This window comes from Salvelinus namaycush, chromosome 14 (genome assembly GCF_016432855.1).
Source record: "Salvelinus namaycush isolate Seneca chromosome 14, SaNama_1.0, whole genome shotgun sequence".
In the NCBI taxonomy this organism is placed as follows: Eukaryota; Metazoa; Chordata; class Actinopteri; order Salmoniformes; family Salmonidae; genus Salvelinus; species Salvelinus namaycush.
The window spans coordinates 4,092,121-4,115,646 of NC_052320.1; the positions used below are offsets into that span (position 1 = coordinate 4,092,121).

At 45.1% G+C, this 23,526-nt stretch overlaps 1 protein-coding gene across 1 annotated transcript in view; it reads right to left on the reverse strand.

Annotated features, from left to right (window-relative positions):
* Positions 1-23,526, reverse strand: part of LOC120059046 (potassium voltage-gated channel subfamily C member 1-like) — a 45,064-nt gene that overhangs the window by 9,184 nt on the left and 12,354 nt on the right. The window contains exons 2-4 of the mRNA XM_039007817.1: positions 8,936-9,073; positions 5,748-6,543; positions 2,439-2,669 (exon numbers count right to left, since the gene is read on the reverse strand). Coding sequence (XP_038863745.1) covers positions 2,439-2,669; positions 5,748-6,543; positions 8,936-9,073 — 1,165 coding nt within the window. The remainder of the gene's footprint in view (positions 1-2,438; positions 2,670-5,747; positions 6,544-8,935; positions 9,074-23,526) is intronic.

Here is a 23,526-nt window from a genome sequence, read left to right on the forward strand (position 1 = left end):
GAGAGAAACTCTGTAGACGTGGAGGAAGAGAGAGAGAAACTCTGTAGACGTGAAGGAAGAGAGAGAGAAACTCTGTAGACGTGGAGGAAGAGAGAGAGAAACTCTGTAGACGTGAAGGAAGAGAGAGAGAAACTTTGTAGACGTGAAGGAAGAGAGAGAGAAACTCTGTAGACGTGAAGGAAGAGAGAGAGAAACTCTGTAGACGTGGAGGAAGAGAGAGAGAAACTCTGTAGACGTGAAGGAAGAGAGAGAAACTCTGTAGACGTGGAGGAAGAGAGAGAGAAACTCTGTAGACGTGGAGGAAGAGAGAGAGAAACTCTGTAGACGTGGAGGAAGAGAGAGAGAAACTCTGTAGACGTGGAGGAAGAGAGAGAGAAACTCTGTAGACGTGAAGGAAGAGAGAGAGAAACTCTGTAGACGTGGAGGAAGAGAGAGAGAAACTCTGTAGACGTGGAGGAAGAGAGAGAGAAACTCTGTAGACGTGAAGGAAGAGAGAGAGAAACTCTGTAGACGTGGAGGAAGAGAGAGAGAAACTCTGTAGACGTGAAGGAAGAGAGAGAGAAACTTTGTAGACGTGAAGGAAGAGAGAGAGAAACTCTGTAGACGTGAAGGAAGAGAGAGAGAAACTCTGTAGACGTGGAGGAAGAGAGAGAGAAACTCTAGACGTGGAGGAAGAGAGAGAGAAACTCTGTAGACGTGGAGGAAGAGAGAGAGAAACTCTGTAGACGTGAAGGAAGAGAGAGAGAAACTCTGTAGACGTGAAGGAAGAGAGAGAGAAACTTTGTAGACGTGAAGGAAGAGAGAGAGAAACTTTGTAGACGTGAAGGAAGAGAGAGAGAAACTCTGTAGACGTGGAGGAAGAGAGAGAAACTCTGTAGACGTGGAGGAAGAGAGAGAGAAACTTTGTAGACGTGAAGGAAGAGAGAGAGAAACTTTGTAGACGTGAAGGAAGAGAGAGAGAAACTCTGTAGACGTGAAGGAAGAGAGAGAGAAACTCTGTAGACGTGAAGGAAGAGAGAGAGAAACTCTGTAGACGTGGAGGAAGAGAGAGAGAAACTCTGTAGACGTGGAGGAAGAGAGAGAGACAGAGACTCTGGAGGATTGATAATTTGGTACAAATCCAAACTACAAAATGTATTTGATCCCCTCAAAATGGGTAAATATCACATTTGGTTAATATGCGCAATATACAGTATATCCCCCTCAGAATCCCCATATTACTCAGAGGAGATCTTTCCCACCCTTGAGGAAGAGACGTGCCATTTCCAGGCCCAGGGATATGTGCTCATCTGTGGGGACACAAATGCGCATACAGGAACACTACCTGATCTAACGACCACACGAGGAGACAGCTTTATTACAGGCCATACTGTTTCTAACTGTCTTAATCTCCCCCATAGAAACAACAGTGACAGCACCATCAACAACAACGGAAGGGATCTGTTGCAGCTCTGTAGAAGCCTGGGTCTGTACTTTGTCAATGGTAGGTTACGGGGGGACTCTTTGGGGAGATTCACCTACTGCTCACCTCTTGGCCACAGCACAGTAGACTATATGATTACAGACATTGACCCTTTCTCTCTCATCTCATTCATTGTCAAGCCACTAACACCTCTGTCTGATCACAGCCAAATTACCTTGTTCCTCAAAAGAACAGACATGGAAACAACCACACATTCACAGCCCAGTAAGCTGTACAACATCACACATTCACAGCCCAGTAAGCTGTACAACATCACACATTCACAGCCCAGTAAGCTGTATAACATCAGACATTCACAGCCCAGTAAGCTGTATAACATCAGACATTCACAGCCCAGTAAGCTGTACAACATCAGACATTCACAGCCCAGTAAGCTGTATAACATCAGACATTCACAGCTCAGTAAGCTGTACAACACCAGACATTCACAGCCCAGTAAGCTGTATAACATCAGACATTCACAGCTCAGTAAGCTGTACAACATCACACATTCACAGCCCAGTGAGCTGTACAACATCAGAAATTCATACAGATGGGCCCAAAACAGCACAGAAGAATACCAGAAAGCAACCTGTAACCAAAATATCCAAACATTCTTAGGTAACTTTGTGGACACCACGTCCACTCACATGGTTGTAATGGTTGCCATGGTTGCCATGGTTGCTATGGGTGTACTGGTTGTCATGGTTGCCACGGGTGTAATGGGTGTAATGGTTGTCATGGGGAGGATAAGAGGGTTCTGAATAATGCTTTTCTAGGTTTCAACCTATTGATCTCTAGCCTGCAGCCTCCTTTGTCATGGTCCGGTATTCGGTCCAGTATTCACAGTTATGTGTTGTGTGTGTTATGTGACCTATGGTTGCGGAGGGTGGGCTCCATGTTTCAGAGAGAGAGAGAGAGAACGAGTATGTATGTGTGAGCCTGTGCCTGTGTACCTGTATGCAGGTCAACCTACCAGTGACTATGGTGTGTTCTCCTCCAGAGCAGGAGAAGTCTCCGGAAGTGAGCAGGAAGCAGGTTGCCTCTTTCTTGCTTGTCTTGTTCCCCCTGACCGACCGGGAGTGTTCTCGACCGTCGCCGTGGGCTGGCCGTAGGTTCCACTTCTCGCTGGGTGACAGCGGCTGGGTCAGGCTGCACCCCTCATCCGACGACAGAGCCAAGTTTGCGTCTCCATTCTGCTTGGAGTCTGAAAGGAGGACAGATTTGGTTCATAAAGAGTAAGATCTAGAATCAGGTTCCTGTTCATGTCATCTTTTTCATTAGGATATACAGGTTAGTTGAGGTAATATCTACATGTTTTTTATTGTATTTTTTATTTAACAAGTTTTTTTTTCATTGAGATAACATCTCTTTTCCAAGAGAGACCTGGTCCAATAGCAGCAGGGGAACAACGTGTACAGGGCATTCAGAAAGTATTCAGACCCCGTGACGTTTTTCCACATTTTGTTAAGTTACAGCCTTATTTTAAAATGGAATATAAAAATGTTTTTCTCAAGAATCTACACACAATACCCAATAATGATTAAAAAAAACTAGTATTTCGACCATATGCTATGAGACTCGAAATTGAGCTCAGGTGCATCCTGTTTCCATTGATCATCCTTGAGATGATTCTACAACTTGATTGGAGTCCACCTGTGGTAAATTCAGTTGATTCAACATGATTTGGAAAGGCACACACCTGTCTATTTAAGGTCCCACAGTTGACAGTGCATGTCAGAGCAAAAACCAAGCCATGAGGTCGAAGGAATTGTCCGTAGAGCTCCGAGACAGGATTGTGTTGAGGCACAGATCTGGGGAAGGGTATCAAAAAATGTCTGCAGCATTGAAGGTCACCAATAACACAGTGGCCACCATCATTCTTAAACGGAAGAAGTTTGGAATCACCAAGACTCTTCCTAGAGCTGGCCGCACAGCCAAACTGAGCAATCGGGGAGAAGTGCCTTGATCAGGGAGGTGACCAAGAACCCAATGGTCACTCTGACAGAGCTCCAGACTTCCTCTGTGGAGATGGGAGAAACTTCCAGAAGGACAACCATCTCTGCAGCATTCCACCAATCAGGCCTTTATGGTAGAACGGCCAGACGGAAGCCACTCCTCAGTAAAAGGCACATGACAGCCCGCTTGGAGTATGCCAAAAGGCACCTAACGGACTCTCAGACCAGAGAAACAAGATTCTCTGGTCTGATGAAACCAAGATTGAACACTTTGGGCTGAATGCCAAGCAATCACGTCTGGAGGAAACCAGGCACCATCCCTAAGGTGAAGCATGGTGGTGGCAGCATCATGCTGTGGGGATATTTTTCAGTGGCAGGGACTGGGAGACTAGTCAGGATCGAGGGAAAGATGAACGGAGCAAAGTACAGAGAGATCCTTGATGAAAACCTGCTCCAGATCGCTCAGGACCTCAGCCTGGGGCGAGGGTTCACCTTCCAACGGGACAACGACCCTAATCACACAGCCAAGACAACGCAGGAGTGACTTCGGGTCAAGTCTCTAAATGTCCTTGAGTGGCCCAGCCAGAGCCCAGACTCGAACCCGATCGAACATCTCTGGAGAGACCTGAAAATAGCTGTGCAGTGACGCTGCCCATCCAACCTGACAGAGCTTGAGAGGATCTGCAGAGAAGAATGGGAGAAACTCCCCAAATACAGGTGTGCCAAGCTTGTAGCGTCATACCCAAGAAGACTTGAGGCTTTAATCACTGCCAAAAGTGCTTCAACAAAGTACTGAGTAAAGGATCTGAATACTTAAGTAAATAAGGTATTTCTGTTTTTTATTTTTTAATAAATTTGCAAAAAACATCTAAAAACATGTTTTCGCTTTGTCATTATGGGGTATTGTGATGTCATTATGGGGTATTGTGATGTCATTATGGGGTATTGTGTGTAGATTGATGAGGAAAATGTTTTATTAAATCGATTTTAGAATAAGGCTGTAACGTAACAAAATGTGGGAAAGGTCAAGGGGTCTGAATACTTTCCGAATGCACTGTACATGGCAAAACGGATGCTAGATCAGCAATACTGGGCTTGATTGAGCATGCCAGGCAGATTGGATCCAATAAAATATTCCAAAAAACTGCTAACTCCGCCCATCTGGCGCTCCAGACAGACTGGAGCAAACGATCAAACTATTGGACATGTTTTTTCCTCAATATCAAATTATTTCTGGGTAACAATTAAGTACGTTACTGGGATTGTTTTTAAATGAAAAGGGCAATTTTTCAAGCAAGAATTTTGCTAGGACTGTGTGGGAGTGTCCTGAGTGGGGAGGGGGAAACAGAACATGTGCTGTTATTGGCTGAGAGGTTTGGAATTCGCTTTGAACTAATTTACCACACGATGATGTCACCATGGAAGGCCAAAACTCCATCCCACCAAAACAGGCGTAAATTTCAGGCCGTCTTTACAAACAGCTGTTACACTAAAAGGGCATTATCATCATGTTCACGTCTTCACAGTATTACTCCAACCTCATAGTGTGGAAATATATAGGAAAATCACATTTTTTGACTGCACTGGGCCTTGGGATGTAGACCGATGAATTATACTGTATTTTGATAGTGGAGCAAGCAAAAAGCTGACTCTGAATTTAACAAACGTATTTATTATCTGGGAAGGGTATATTCATGATTGTATCAAGTTGTGTTACTGTGTTTGCGGCTAGGGACAGTAAACATGGAAAGCTATGATACTATATGATTACAGTAAAAGGTATATTATGGGTTTTTCCCCCCCCGCCACTCTGTTGTAAAAGAGCACCACAAATACTACCAGCATATCATACCTTATGTCAGTGAAGAACTGCAATACTGTGGTGATGTGTTCATTAGTAATGTGTTTAAGTTGAATGTGTGAGTTTTAAAAGGGTGAGTTGAATAGGTTTGAATGACTTGAATGAGTTACGAGTGTCAATGGGGTGAATCAATTATACATCCACTTACTACTGTACCATTATGGCACCAAAAGGATTTAGTGAAGGGATAAAGTGCACAATGAAAATGGTCTATGAATGTTTCAGGGTGAATAAAGGGGTGGTAGTGTGATGTGTAAGGGGAGTTGTGGTTTGAAAAGGTTGAATGAGGTCTGACTTTTAATGTTTGACGGTTTGAATAAATTAAACATCCACTTATCATTGTGGCCTATGGCGTATCATAACGATGCTTTCAAAAAATACTTTTGTCTAAATAAAGTGTTAAAGGGATGAATTAGTACGGTAGAATTTTTTTGTATTTCAAGAATCTAATTTGAATTGGTCTGACCTGAGCGGTTCCTGTTGATACGATCCTCTGCAGCCAGCGGACACGTATCACTCTGAGTACTGTCCCTGGGAGAGGTAGCGACAGACTTCCCGAACGAGGCCGTGTCCGTGGGAGCGTTTGGGTTCGGATTGTGCGCCTTCTTCTTCTTAGGCAGCTTCTGCTTAGCCATGGCCAGGGAGTAGTACATCCCAAAGTTATTAACTATAACAGGCACGGGCATGGCGATGGTCAGCACCCCCGCCAGGGCGCACAGCGCGCCCACTATCATGCCCAGCCACGTCTTGGGGTACATGTCCCCGTAGCCCAGGGTGGTCATGGTGACCACGGCCCACCAGAAGGAGATGGGGATGTTTTTGAAGTGGGTGTGGTTGGAGCCGCGAGGGTCGTCCGGTTGGGCCCCTATCCGCTCTGCGTAGTAGATCATCGTGGCGAAGATGAGGACGCCCAACGCCAGGAAGACGATAAGCAGGCAGAACTCGTTGACGCTGGCTCTCAACGTGTGGCCGAGAACCCTCAGACCGACGAAATGCCTGGTCAGCTTGAAGATCCGGAGGATCCGGACGAAGCGGACGACCCGTAGAAACCCCAGGATGTCGGAGGCTGCTTTAGAGGAGGACAGGCCGCTGAGGCCCATCTCCAGGTAGAAGGGCAGGATGGCCACGAAGTCAATGACGTTTAACAAGTTCTTGATGAAGAGCAGCTTGTCGGGACAGCAAACGATGCGGACGAAGAACTCAAAGGTAAACCAGACCACACAAACGCCTTCCACCACGGTCAGAATGGGCTTGGTCACCACCTAGAATAGATCACATTATACATTAGATTATACATTAGATTATACATTAGATTAGATTATACATTAGATTATAGATTAGATTATACATTAGATTATACATTAGATTAGATTATACATTAGGTTATACATTAGATTATATTATACATTAGATTAGATTATACATTAGATTATACATTAGATTATACATTAGATTAGATTATACATTATTATATATTAGAGTATACATTAGATTAGATTATACATTAGATTATACATTAGATTAGATTATACATTAAATTATACATTATATTATATTATACATTAGATTAGATTATACATTAGATTAGATTATACATTAGATTATACATTAGATTAGATTATACATTAGATTAGATTATACATTATTATATATTAGAGTATACATTAGATTAGATTATACATTAGATTATACATTAGATTAGATTATACATTAGATTATACATTAGGTTATACATTAGATTAGATTATACATTAGATTATATTATACATTAGATTATATTATACATTAGATTATATTATACATTAGATTAGATTATACATTAGATTATACATTAGATTAGATTATACATTAGGTTATACATTAGATTAGATTATACATTAGATTAGATTATAGATTTGATTATACATTAGATTATACATTAGATTAGATTATACATTATTATATATTAGAGTATACATTAGATTAGATTATACATTAGATTATACATTAGATTAGATTATACATTAGATTAGATTATACATTAGATTATACATTAGATTAGATTATACATTAGCTTCGATTATACAATAGATTATACATTATATTCGATTATACATTAGATTATAGATTAGATTATACATTAGATTAGATTATGCATTAGCTTCGATTATACATTAGATCAGATTATAGATTATATTATTGAATTTAAATTCAGGGATCATTAAAGTATATAATATATCTATCTACTAGATGAACTATTATCCCATCAGGAGAAATTCATTCGGTCACTAAAATGTGCTTATAAACATTTCCCATTATACAAAAATACAAGACAATGCAATACAATACAATACAGTACAATGCAGAACAATACAATGCAGTACACTACAGTACAATACTATACAGTACATTACAGTAAAATACAATGCAGTACAATACAATACAGTACAATACAGAACAATACAATGCAGTACACTACAGTACAATACAATACAGTGCATTACAGTATAATACAGTACATTACAGTACAATGCAGTACAATGCAGTACAATACAATACATTACAGTACAATACAATACCGTGCATTACAGTACAATACAGCACAATACATTACAATACAGTACAATACATTACAATACAATACAGTACAATACAGTACAATGCAGTACAATACAACACAATACAGTACAGTACAATACAGTACAATACATTACAATACAATACAGTACAGTACACTACAGTACAATACAGTACAGTACAGTACAGTACAGTACAATACAGTGCAATACAGTACAATACAGTACAGTACAATATAGTACAGTACAATACAGTACAATACAGTACAGTACAATACAATACAGTACAGTACAATACAGTACAATACAGTACAATACAGTACAGTACAATACAGTACAGTACAGTACAATATAGTACAATACAGTACAGTACAATGCAGTACAATACAGTGCAGTAAAATGCATTGAAAAAAGCCCCATTACGTTTAGGTGCTATCCAGAAACAATGAAATGGTCACCATATTGCTTTCATCTGTCCAATCTTCTCAGATCTCCACTAGAGTCGAAGGGCGGTAGCAGCTCTGGGTACTTTCTGGACAGGATCGATAGTCTATTGACAATGAGGATCGTCTTACCTCTACTGAGACCTCCTCAGTGTGGTTCCCCACCACCACCACCACCACCACGCGTTCTGTTGTACATATAGTAGTACTACGTATAGCCAATACAGTACAATACAGTACATATAGTAGTACTACGTATAGCCAATACAGTACAATACAGTACATATAGTAGTACTAGGTATAGCCAATACAGTACAATACAGTACATATAGTAGTACTAGGTATAGCCAATACAGTACAATACAGTACATATAGTAGTACTAGGTATAGCCAATACAGTACAATACAGTACATATAGTAGTACTAGGTATAGCCAATACAGTACAATACAGTACATATAGTAGTACTACGTATAGCCAATACAGTACAATACAGTACATATAGTAGTACTACGTATAGTAGTACTAGGTATAGCCAATACAGTACAATACAGTACATATAGTAGTACTACGTATAGCCAATACAGTACAATACATTACATATAGTAGTACTAGGTACTACGCCTATTTACATCTAAGTATCTCTCTCACCTCCACCAAGATCACCACCTCGGTGTGGTTCCCCACCACCACGCGTTCCGTGCGGTTCTGCAGGTCGTTGAAGTACTCGTGAGTCTCCAGGCAGAACGTAGTGATGGAAACCAGGATAAAGAACAGTGAGGCAAACGCTATGCCCTGCAACGAGACAATCAATCAATCAATTAATCAATACATTGACACATTAAATCAAACACTAGACAAATCAAATCAATTCAATGTATTTATAAAAGCCCATTTTACATAAGCAGTTGTCAGAAAGTGCTTTCATAATACAAAACACTCAAAGTCAGTGAGAGGAAACATGTTGGACAGGACATAGCTACAGGACACAGATACATACTAGTTACTATAGTAACGGCATTGTACCAGCATAGTAACGGAGCTGAGCATTTTCTGCTATTACACAAATGCAGTAGGGACTGTTGCTTATTCCATGCTGTTACTAATGTAAAGTGTTACTGATAAATATACAGATGACATGATCCATTGTACTTACAGAGGATCCATTAAAACTGTGAGAGAGAACACAGAGTTACCCGCCTACAGCTTTTATTTCAACTTTACTGGCTGATTTCTGTTCACAGCAGCAAGATAACAATTATTCTGTAAAAATACCAGTCCAGGACAGTCACACCACAGAACCAACAGCAGACAGCAGGGAACAGTCACACCACAGAACCAACAGCAGGGAACAGTCACACCACAGAACCAACAGCAGACAGCAGGGAACAGTCACACCACAGAACCAACAGCAGGGAACAGTCACACCAACAGAACCAACAGCAGGGAACAGTCACACCACAGAACCAACAGCAGGCAACAGGGAACAGTCACACCACAGAACCAACAGCAGGGAACAGGGAACAGTCACACCACAGAACCAACAGCAGACAGCAGGCAACAGTCACACCACAGAACCAACAGCAGGGAACAGTCACACCACAGAACCAACAGCAGACAGCAGGGAACAGTCACACCACAGAACCAACAGCAGGGAACAGTCACACCACAGAACCAACAGCAGACAGCAGGGAACAGTCACACCACAGAACCAACAGCAGGGAACAGTCACACCAACAGAACCAACAGCAGACAGCAGGGAACAGTCACACCACAGAACCAACAGCAGGGAACAGGGAACAGTCACACCACAGAACCAACAGCAGACAGCAGGCAACAGTCACACCACAGAACCAACAACAGGGAACAGTCACACCACAGAACCAACAGCAGGCAACAGGGAACAGTCACACCACAGAACCAACAGCAGGGAACAGGGAACAGTCACACCACAGAACCAACAGCAGACAGCAGGCAACAGTCACACCACAGAACCAACAACAGGGAACAGTCACACCACAGAACCAACAGCAGGCAACAGGGAACAGTCACACCACAGAACCAACAGCAGGGAACAGTCACACCACAGAACCAACAGCAGGCAACAGTCACACCACAGAACCAACAGCAGGCAACAGGGAACAGTCACACCACAGAACCAACAGCAGGGAACAGGCAACAGTCACACCACAGAACCAACAGCAGGCGACAGTCACACCACAGAACCAACAGCAGGGAACAGGCAACAGTCACACCACAGAACCAACAGCAGGGAACAGTCACACCAACAGCAGGGAACAGTCACACCAACAGCAGGGAACAGTCACACCACAGAACCAACAGCAGACAGCAGGGAACAGTCACACCACAGAACCAACAGCAGGGAACAGTCACACCAACAGCAGGGAACAGTCACACCACAGGACCAACAGCAGACAGCAGGGAACAGTCACACCCCAGAACCAACAGCAGGGAACAAGGAACAGTCACACCACATAACCAACAGCAGGGAACAGTCACACCACAGAACCAACAGCAGACAGTAGGGAACAGTCACACCACAGAACCAACAGCAGGGAACAGTCACACCACAGAACCAACAGCAGGGAACAGTCACACCACAGAACCAACAGCAGGGAACAGGCAACAGTCACACCACAGAACCAACAGCAGGGAACAGTCACACCACAGAACCAACAGCAGGGAAGAGTCACACCACAGAACCAACAGCAGGGAACAGTCACACCACAGAACCAACAGCAGACAGCAGGGAACAGTCACACCACAGAACCAACAGCAGGGAACAGTCACACCACAGAACCAACAGCAGGGAACAGTCACACCACAGAACCAACAGCAGGGAACAGTCACACCACAGAACCAACAGCAGGGAACAGTCACACCACAGAACCAACAGCAGACAGCAGGGAACAGTCACACCACAGAACCAACAGCAGGGAACAGTCACACCAACAGCAGGGAACAGTCACACCACAGAACCAACAGCAGACAGCAGGGAACAGTCACACCACAGAACCAACAGCAGGGAACAGTCACACCAACAGCAGGGAACAGTCACACCACAGAACCAACAGCAGACAACAGTCACACCACAGAACCAACAGCAGACAACAGGCAACAGTCACACCACAGAACCAACAGCAGACAGCAGGGAACAGTCACACCACAGAACCAACAGCAGGCAACAGTCACACCACAGAACCAACAGCAGGGAACAGTCACACCACAGAACCAACAGCAGACAACAGTCACACCACAGAACCAACAGCAGACAACAGTCACACCACAGAACCAACAGCAGGGAACAGGCAACAGTCACACCACAGAACCAACAGCAGGCAACAGTCACACCACAGAACCAACAGCAGGGAACAGGCAACAGTCACACCACAGAACCAACAGCAGGGAACAGTCACACCAACAGCAGGGAACAGTCACACCACAGAACCAACAGCAGACAGCAGGGAACAGTCACACCACAGAACCAACAGCAGGGAACAGTCACACCACAGAACCAACAGCAGGGAACAGTCACACCACAGAACCAACAGCAGGGAACAGTCACACCAACAGCAGGGAACAGTCACAACACAGAACCAACAGCAGACAGCAGGGAACAGTCACACCACAGAACCAACAGCAGGGAACAGTCACACCACAGAACCAACAGCAGACAGCAGGGAACAGTCACACCACAGAACCAACAGCAGGGAACAGTCACACCACAGAACCAACAGCAGGGAACAGTCACACCAACAGCAGGGAACAGTCACAACACAGAACCAACAGCAGGGAACAGTCACACCACAGAACCAACAGCAGACAGCAGGGAACAGTCACACCAACAGCTATCTACGTTTACTCATAAAGGAGGATGCAGCAACAGAGCGAGAGAGTGGAAACTGTGTCAAAACTCAAGAAACGATCACTAATCTAGTACACAATTGATGGTTTACAAGGGCAAGAGCATGACTCTGGTCAGCATTCACAAACAGATCACACTCAGACCAGAGAACAAATCAGATTCCAGAGCAACAGCCTCTATAATCTGGCAGTGCTGTAAAACAGGGCAGGCAGCATTGTGAGGGCCTCCAGCCATCAGCAGTCATAAGGCCCATCACCTAACCAGCCATCAGCCACTATGCAGCCACAAGGCCCATCATCTACCCAGCCATCAGCCACAAGGCCCATTGTCTACCCAGCCATCAGCCACTATGCAGCCACAAGGCCCATCATCTACCCAGCCATCAGCCACAAGGCCATCAGCCACAAGGCCCATCATCTACACAGCCATCAGCCACTATGCAGCCACAAGGCCCATCATCTACCCAGCCACCAGCCACTACGCAGCCACAAGGCCCACCATCTACACAGCCATCAGCCACTATGCAGCCACAAGGCCCACCATCTACCCAGCCATCAGCCACAAGGCCCATCGTCTACCCAGCCATCAGCCACAAGGCCCATCATCTACCCAGCCATCAGCCACAAGGCCCATCATCTACCCAGCCACCAGCCACTACGCAGCCACAAGGCCCATCATCTACCCAGCCACCAGCCACTATGCAGCCACAAGGCCCACCATCTACCCAGCCATCAGCCACTACGCAGCCACAAGGCCCATCATCTACCCAGCCACCAGCCACTACGCAGCCACAAGGCCCATCATCTACCCAGCCATCAGCCACTACGCAGCCACAAGGCCCATCATCTACCCAGCCACCAGCCACTACGCAGCCACAAGGCCCATCATCTACCCAGCCATCAGCCACAAGGCTCATCAGGGATGGAGCAGGGAGGCCCAGAGAGGCTTGGAAACAGAGACATGTTTACATCAGCTCTCCATTAGATCTCACCTGACAACTACCAGACTTTGGTAAATTCTGTGTATTGTATTATCTTCATGTGTTGTCATCGCTTGTCAATCAAATCTAGTATGATAAAGAATTATTAAATGATTGAGAATACACCTACGTGTAGTTCAGTGGAGGCTGCTGAGGGGAGGACGGCTCATAATAAGGTCTGGAATGGATTTTCAATGGAAATGGTATAAAACACATCAAACACGTGGTTTCCATGTAGTTGATAACCATTTCCATTGACTCCATTCTGGCCATTATTATGAGCCGTCCTCCCCTCAGCAGCCTCCACTGGTCTAGTTAAACTGTTTACAGAAGAGAATCATGGCAGGTGTCGTTTCTGCCTCTGACCTTAAACTCCGTTTCACCGCTGAGAGTCCCTGGTTCAGCATTCTCCTCATTTCCTGCTCATCTCCCACAATAACTCAGTACGGGTCAGGGTTAGCATTGTGTTCTGTGTTAGCATTGTAAATAAATCCAAAGTACTGTACAGCTGATTGATTTGTGTGGGGAGGGCTGAATGTAGATATGACAGGTACCTGGTGCCTGAATGGCATTGATGACAAGGTACATATTTAACCAGCTGCTATCCAGTTGAGCAGGAGGACGAGAGAGGACGACAGATGTCTTCCATTCTGTCCATGATCCTATAGTCAGAGCTAATAAATAATGTTCTGCCTGCGGCTATGGAACCCTGACCTGTTCACCGGACGTGCTACCTGTCCCAGACCTGCTGTTTTCAACTCTCTAGAGACCGCAGGAGCGGTAGAGATACTCTCAATGATCAGTTATGAAAAGCCAACTGACATTTACTCCTGAGGTGCTGACCTGTTGCACCCTCGACAACCACTGTGATTATTATTATTTGACCATGCTGGTCATTTATGAACATTTGAACATCTTGGCCATGTTCTGTTATAATCTCCACCCGGCACAGCTAGAAGAGGACTGACCACCCCTCATAGCCTGGTTCCTCTCTAGGTTTCCTTCTAGGTTTTGGACTTTCTAGGGAGTCTTTCCTAGCCACCGTGCTTCTACATCTGCATTGCTTGTTGTTTGGGGTTTTAGGCTGGGTTTCTGTACAGCACTTTGAGATATCAGCTGATGTAAGAAGGGCTATATAAATACATTTGATTTGATTTGATAACCCTAGAGTCCTCTCACAGTCAAAGGGCTGACTCAAATTGTGCCCTATTTCCTACATAGTGCACTCCTTTTGACCAGGGCCCTTGTCCAAAGTAGTGCACTACAGAAGAAAAAGGGCGCCATATGGAATACATTACAAAATATACGAGGGAATATGAAAAGAGACGGTTTTTAGGCGCGTTGATTGTTGATAGCGACGTTTGTCGAGCTCCGTACTCAGTTGGTCACATCCTAATCAAAACCAGCTTGATGATGACAGTTACATCACACTGAAGACAGTTACATTACACTGAAGACAGTTACATCACACTGAAGAGTTACATCACACTGAAGACAGGTACATTACACTGAAGACAGGTACATTACACTGAAGACAGTTACATCACACTGAAGACAGTTACATCACACTGAAGACAGTTACATCACACTGAAGACAGTTACATTACACTGAAGACAGTTACATCACACTGAAGACAGTTACATCACACTGAAGACAGTTACATCACACTGAAGACAGTTACATTACACTGAAGACAGTTACATTACACTGAAGACAGTTACATCACACTGAAGACAGTTACATTACACTGAAGACAGTTACATTACACTGAAGACAGTTACATCACACTGAAGACAGTTACATCACACTGAAGACAGTTACATTACACTGAAGACAGTTACATCACACTGAAGACAGTTACATCACACTGAAGACAGTTACATCACACTGAAGACAGTTACATCACACTGAAGACAGTTACGTCACACTGAAGACAGTTACATCACACTGAAGACAGTTACATCACACTGAAGAGTTACATCACACTGAAGACAGTTACATCACACTGAAGACAGTTACATCACACTGAAGACAGTTACATCACACTGAAAACAGTTACATCACACTGAAGACAGTTACATCACACTGAAGACAGTTACATCACACTGAAGACAGTTACATCACACTGAAGACAGTTACATCACACTGAAGACAGTTACATCACACTGAAGACAGTTACATCACACTGAAGACAGCTACATCACACTGAAGACAGTTACATCACACTGAAGACAGCTACATCACACTGAAGAGTTACATCACACTGAAGACAGTTACATCACACATTCTTTGTACAGAATGAGCACCATCAATCTTTTAATGACGGAAGGAAACATTTTGATGGAAAGACAAATCTAGAGTACTTCACTACAAAGAAAATGTGTATCTCCTTCTTCTCTGGTCAGTTCTCTGGTCTCTAGTCTGTTCTCTGGTCTCTGGTCTGGTCTCTGGTCTCTGGTCTGGTCTCTGGTCTGTTTTCTGTTCTCTGGTCTCTGGTCTGTTCTCTGGTCTGGTCTCTGGTCTGTTCTCTGCTCTCTAGTCTGTTCTCTGTTCTCTAGTCTGGTCTCTGGTCTGGTCTCTAGTCTGTTCTCTGGTCTGGTCTGGTCTCGTCTCTGGTCTGGTCTGGTCTGGTCTCTGGTCTGGTCTCTGGTCTGGTCTATCCTCTAGTCTCTGGTCTGTTGTCTGGTCTGGTCTCTGGTCTGGTCTGTATAGTAGGTCCCAGGTCTCTGGTCTGGTCTGTACAGTAAGTCCCAGGTCTCTGGTCTGGTCTGTACAGTAGGTCCCAGGTCTCTGGTCTGGTCTGTACAGTAGGTCCCAGGTCTCTGGTCTGGTCTGTACAGTAGGTCCCAGGTCTCTGGTCTGTACAGTAGGTCCCAGGTCTCTGGTCTGTCTGTACAGTAGGTTCCAGGTCTCTGGTCTGGTCTGTACAGTAGGTCCCAGGTCTCTGGTCTGGTCTGTATAGTAGGTCCCAGGTCTCTGGTCTGGTCTGTACAGTAGGTCCCAGGTCTCTGGTCTGGTCTGTACAGTAGGTCCCAGGTCTCTGGTCTGTACAGTAGGTCCCAGGTCTCTGGTCTGTCTGTACAGTAGGTCCCAGGTCTCTGGTCTGGTCTGTACAGTAGGTCCCAGGTCTCTGGTCTGGTCTGTATAGTAGGTCTCAGGTCTCTGGTCTGGTCTGTACAGTAGGTCCCAGGTCTCTGGTCTGGTCCGTACAGTAGGTCCCAGGTCTCTGGTCTGGTCTGTACAGTAGGTCCCAGGTCTCTGGTCTGTACAGTAGGTCCCAGGTCTCTGGTCTGTCTGTACAGTAGGTCTCAGGTCTCTGGTCTGGTCTGTACAGTAGGTCCCAGGTCTCTGGTCTGGTCTGTACAGTAGGTCCCAGGTCTCTGGTCTGGTCTGTACAGTAGGTCCCAGGTCTCCGGTCTGTACAGTAGGTCCTAGGTCTCTGGTCTGGTCTGTACAGTAGGTCCCAGGTCTCTGTTCTGGTCTGTACAGTAGGTTCCAGGTCTCCGGTCTCGTTTGTACAGTAGGTCCCAGGTCTCCGGTCTGTATAGTAGGTCCCAGGTCTCCGGTCTGTATAGTAGGTCCCAGGTCTCTAGTCTGTATAGTAGGTCCCAGGTCTCTGGTCTGGTCTGTATAGTAGGTCGCAGGTCTCTGGTCTGTATAGTAGGTCCCAGGTCTCTAGTCTGTATAGTAGGTCCCAGGTCTCTGGTCTGGTCTGTACAGTAGGTCCCTGGTCTCTGGTCTGTATAGTAGGTCCCAGATCCCCGGTCTGTATAGTAGGTCCCTGGTCTCTGGTCTGTATAGTAGGTCCCAGGTCTCTGGTCTGGTGTGTATAGTAGGTCCCAGGTCTCTAGTCTGTATAGTAGGTCCCAGGTCTCTGGTCTGGTCTGTACAGTAGGTCCCTGGTCTCTGGTCTGTATAGTAGGTCCCAGGTCTCCGGTCTGTATAGTAGGTCCCAGGTCTCCGGTCTGTATAGTAGGTCCCAGGTCTCTGGTCTGGTCTGTACAGTAGGTCCCTGGTCTCTGGTCTGTATAGTAGGTCCCAGGTCTCTGGTCTGATCTGTATAGTAGGTCTCAGGTCTGGTCTGTACAGTAGGTCCCAGGTCTCTGGTCTGGTCTGTATAGTAGGTCCCAGGTCTCTGGTCTGGTCTGTACAGTAGGTCCCAGGACTCTGGTCTGGTCTGTACAGTAGGTCCCAGGTCTCTGATCACACAGGGTATCCATACTGCACAGTAGGTCCCAGGTCCCAGTGGTCTCACAAGGCCCTCTCCTGTCCCACAGAGAGTCCCTTGGGTTTCTCCTGCACAACAGAAGGGCATGGAGACACTTCTCCAGGGAACTGTGGAACTGTGGAGATGTTGAGCGAGCCAGAGGACAAAGACAAAAAGCCCTCCCTCCCTGCCTTCCTCCCTGCCTCCCTCCCTTTCTCCCTCTCTGCCTCCCACTCTCCCTCCCTGCCTCCCTCCCTCCTCCTCTGCCTCCCTCCCTGCCTCCCTCCTCCCCTGCCTCCCTCCCTCCACCTCTGCCTCCCTCCCTGCCTCCCTCCCTCCCTCCCTCTCTCCATCTACCTCCCTCCCTCCCTCCTGCCTCCCTCCCTCCGTCTACCTCCCTCCCTGTCTCCCTCCCTCCCTCCTTGCCTCCCTCCCTGCCTCCCTCCCTCCCTGTCTACCTGCCTGCCTCAGGAGAAACAAGACAATCCCCCTGGTTGACAATTAGAAGCCCAGTTAGCAGGGAGCTGTGGAGTTATGGAGTCATGAAGGCCAGCCAGTGTACAAGGCCAGCTACTGAAGCTACTCAGCCTGCCTTGTGTCTGGCCCTGGAAGAACGACACCCCTGGATGCAGAAACAAACCCAGTTAGCAGGGACTTCATCTCTCTCCTCTGACTTTTTAATGTGTGACATCAAGTTGGTTTCTGCCAATTCAGTGTGGTAAACAGAACAGTACAACATTGTCAAATCAATCATCCAATATTGCAGAGAGACATTGGGATTTAAAATGGGGAAGCAGAGGGCCTACTTCAGTATATTGTCTAGCTCTAATCATTTCCCGAACACTGTGACTTGGTCTGTACAGATTGTTTGCACAGAACTTTCTGCACTGTACTGAGAGATACTCTCCAGTCTGTTCACACCAACCACCTCACAAACTGAACTGATTAAGATGTTTCTATTGTGTCCCCTCATCAACAACTTTCCAGGCCAGACACATCCAGAACAGACCAGACACATCCAGACCAAACCAGACACATCCAGAACAGAACAGACACATCCAGAACAGACCAGACACATCCAGACCAGACCAGACACATCCAGAACAGACACATCCAGACCAGAACAGACACATCCAGACACATCCAGACCAGACACATCCAGATCAGACCAGACACATACAGAAAAGACCAGACACATCCAGACCAGACCAGACACATCCAGACCAGACACATCCAGACCAGAACAGACACATCCAGACCAGACACATCCAGACCAGACCAGACACATCCAGAACAGACCAGACACATCCAGACCAGAACAGACACATCCAGACACATCCAGACCAGACACATCCAGAACAGACCAGACACATCCAGACCAGACCAGACACATCCAGACCAGAACAGACACATCCAGACACATCCAGACCAGACACATCCAGACCAGACACATCCAGACCAGACACATCCAGAACAGACCAGACACATCCAGAACAGACCAGACACATCCAGACCAGACCAGACACATCCAGACCAGAACAGACACATCCAGACCAGACACATCCAGACCAGACCAGACACATCCAGAACAGACCAGACACATCCAGAACAGACCAGACACATCCAGACACATCCAGAACAGACCAGACATATCCAGACCAGACCAGACTAGACACATCCAGACCAGAACAGACCAGACACATCCAGACCAGACCAGACACATCCAGACCAGACCAGACACATCCAGACCAGACCAGACACATCCAGAACAGACCAGACCAGAGACCAGATATTCAAATATATTTTAAATTTGAGATTATTTCGAAGTAGCCACCCTTTGCCTTGATGACAGCTTTGCACACGCTTTGCATTCTCTCAACCAGCTTCATGAGGTAGTCCCCTGGAATGCATTTCAATTAACAGGTGTGCCTTGTTAAAAGTTAAATAGTGGAATTTCTTTCCTATTAATGCGTTTGAGCTAATCAGTTGTGTTGTGACAAGGTAGAGGTGGTATACAGAAGATAGCCCTATTTGGTAAAAGACCAAGTCCAAATTATGGCAAGAACAGCTCAAATAAGCAAAGAGAAACGACAGTCCATCATTACTTGAAGACACGACGGTCAATCAATACGGAACATTTCAAGAACTTTGAACATTTCTTCAAATGCAGTCGCAAAAAACATCAAGCGCTATGACATAAAGTTAATTTCTTTGCCACATTTTTTTGCAGTTTTCCTTTAGTGCCGTATAACCAGCATGTTGTGGAACCTTTTGAATTCTTTACAGACATCCTTCTTTTCACTCTGTCATTTAGGTTAGTAATTGTGGAGTAACTACAATGTTGTTGATCCATCCTCAGTATTCTCCTATCACAGCCATTCATAAAAAAAGCCATCCCTTATCTATCAGATTGGTCCTTCAAGCCAGAGTACTTGCTATTGCACAATCCATCACAGTGTATTTATGAGATCAATATAACAATCATTTGCCACTTATGCAAAAAGGGACTAACAGTAAAGTGAGTGCATATCAAGACCAGTCTGGTTAGGATCTCTGACTTACTGGTGGTGTAATCTCATCGCCTCAGTCATCACCTCAATCATGCTATGCATCCAAACGTGAAATTGTATAGGAAAGCATAGCTCTGCAAATGTGTGAATGCAATATTTTTTACATGGTAATGATGTCTGAGTACAGTGTCCAAAATGGCATCCTACTGCCTACAAAAGTAGGGCACTACATAGAAAATAGAGTGACATTTGAGACACAGACTAAGGGTGAATTCCACTTGAATATGAGTCAGGAATGGATAGGATCGTCTGCATTGTTCTTCCTTTACGGAAGCCTATTGACACCTTGGCAAATCAAATTGGTCTCTCAGTGACAGCTTTAATCGCCGCTCTGATTCAATTTAGACAATAATCGAAAAATACAATCTGTGCCTGCACATAGAAAACAAGTATTTAGAAAGGAAATTGTATGCCGTCAGAATCACTTTCACAGTAACATCTCACAGAGAACCATCGATAACGTACAAATGTTCCACATTTATGAGATAAGTTGATTGGAATCCAACAGACTTGATAAAACTCAACAAGTGTATCAGATCTCACAGAACAAACGCATTAGCATCTATTGATAGAATAGTCCTCGCAGATTCTTACAACTGGAACCTATGAACATGAAACATGAAATATGAAACATTCAACATGAACATCAACATTCAACATTCAAAATGAACATTAACATGAACCATTCAACATTAAACAACCTACCATTACACAGGGAGGATAGATTCTAGTACACAGGGAGGATAGATTCTAGTACACAGGGAGGATAGATTCTAGTACACAGGGAGGATAGATTCTAGTACACAGGGAGGATAGATTCTAGTACACAGGGAGGGTAGATGCTGATTCTAGTACACAGGGAGGGTAGATGCTGATTCTAGTACACAGGGAGGGTAGATGCTGATTCTAGTACACAGGGAGGGTAGATTCTGATTCTAGTACACAGGGAGGGTAGATGCTGATTCTAGTACACAGGGTGGGTAGATGCTGATTCGAGTACACAGGGAGGGTAGATTCTGATTCTAGTACACAGGGAGGGTAGATTCTGATTCTAGTACACAGGGAGGGTAGATTCTGATTCTAGTACACAGGGAGGGTAGATTCTGATTCTAGTACACAGGGTGGGTAGATTCTGATTCTAGTACACAGGGAGGGTAGATGCTGATTCTAGTACACAGGGAGGGTAGATTCTAGTACACAGGGAGGGTAGATTCTGATTCTAGTACACAGGGAGGGTAGATTCTGATTCTAGTACACAGGGAGGGTAGATGCTGATTCTAGTACACAGGGAGGGTAGATTCTAGTACACAGGGAGGGAAGATTCTGATTCTAGTACACAGGAAGGGTAGATTCTGATTCTAGTACACAGGGAGGATAGATGCTGATTCTAGTACACAGGGAGGGTAGATTCTGATTCTAGTACACAGGGAGGGTAGATGCTGATTCTAGTACACAGGGAGGGTAGATTCTAGTACAAAAGGGAGGGTAGATTCTGATTATAGTACACAGGGAGGGTAGATTCTAGTACACAGGGAGGGTAGATTCTGATTCTAGTACACAGGGAGGGTAGATTCTGATTCTAGTACACAGGGAGGGTAGATGCTGATTCTAGTACACAGGGAGGGTAGATTCTGATTCTAGTACACAGGGAGGGTAGATGCTGATTGTGTGTGTGTGTGCGTGTGTGTGTGTGTGTGTTTGAAAGAGACATAGCCTAGATGTCTATACCATCGGTACTCATGTATGAGAGTGTTAGCCAGCATTTTAACCTGCCTGTCAGTCTGGTGAGTGTTAGCCAGCATTTTAACCTGCCTGTCAGTCTGTTTATACCTTGACACCACGGTCTACCAGGGACGTGTCCCAAATGGCACCCTATTCCCTATATAGTGCCCTACTTATGACCAGAGCCCTATGGACCCTGGTCAAAAGTAAAAAACTGTATAGGGAATAGGTTGCAACTTGGGATGTAATACAAGATATTAACGTTGTCAATTTAGTATCAGAGAATTTAAACACTGTCACAATGTTTGAAGAGTTGCCCGTGTCCCCAGAATCTTTCCAGGGTGCGTTGCCATGTTGGACTGAATAATTCCTCACCATTATACGAGCAGAACGAACAAGTGGTGCCAAGCTGGGGAGGGGAGGCCTTTGGAAACTACAATAACCACTGTACACCATGTTCACCATGCAGAGCTAGCTGGGGAGGGGAGGTCTATGGAAACTACAATAACCACTGTTCACCATGCAGAGCTAGCTGGGGAGGGGAGGTCTATGGAAACTACAATAACCACTGTACATCATGCAGAGCTAGCTGGGGAGAGGAGGCCTATGGAAACTACAATAACCACTGTACACCATGCAGAGCTAGCTGGGGAGGGGAGGCCTATGGAAACTACAATAACCACTGTACACCATGCAGAGCTAGCTGAGGAGGGGACACAAACAACACAGAGTTACACATGGGATAAACAAATGTACAGTCAATAATACAATAGAAAAATCTATATTACATTTACATTTAAGTCATTTAGCAGATATATATATACAGTGTGGACTGTAAACAAATACTACAGTATAGTTTACACATATTGATAATGACATGTGGCTTACAGGGAGGAGGGTAAGGGCCCTGGGAGTGTGGTGCCAGACAAATAACCTCTCCCTCAATGTCGACAAAACGAAGGAGCTGATCGTGGACTTCAGGAAACAGCAGAGGAAGCACGAACCCTTATCCACATCGACGGGACCGCAGTGGAGCAGATGGAAAGTGTCAAGTTCCTCGGCGTACACGTCACCGGCGATCTGAAATGATCCACCCACACAGACAGCGTGGTGAAGACGGCGCAACAACGCCTCTTCAACCTCAGGAGACCGTGGGGCAAACTACCTGCCCTCCAGGACACCTACACCACCCCATGTCACAGGAAGGCCAAAAAGATCATCAAGGACAACAACCACCCGAGACACTGCCTGTTCACCCCGCTATCATCCAGAAGGCGAGGTCAATACAGGTGCATCAAAGCTGGGATCGAGAGACTGTAAAACAACTTCTAAGGCCATCAGACTGTTAAATAATAATCACTAGGCGGCTTCTACCCGGTTACGTAACCCTGCACCTTAGAGGCTGCTGCCCCGTATACATAGACATGGAATCACTGGCCACTTTAACAATGGAACACTAGTCACTTGAGTAATGTTTACATACTGCTTTACTCATGTCATATGTATATTCTGTATTCTATTCTACTCTACTGTATTTTAGTCAATGCCACTCCGACATTGCTCAATCTAATATTTATATATTTCTGAATTCCATTATTTTACTTGTAGATGTGTGTGTATTGTTGTGAATTGTTAGATACTACTACACTGTTAGAGCTAGGAACACAAGCATTTCACTACACCCACATTAACATCTGCTAAACATGTGTGACTAATAAAGTTTGATTTGATTTGAATATCATGGACTGTAAACAAATACTACAGCTAGTAGTATAGTATAGTTTACACACATTGATCCTGATAATGACATTTGGATATCATGGACTGTCAGTCTTTGCTTCCATAGATTTGTCTATGAATTTGAGATTGGTTACAGTTTCCCA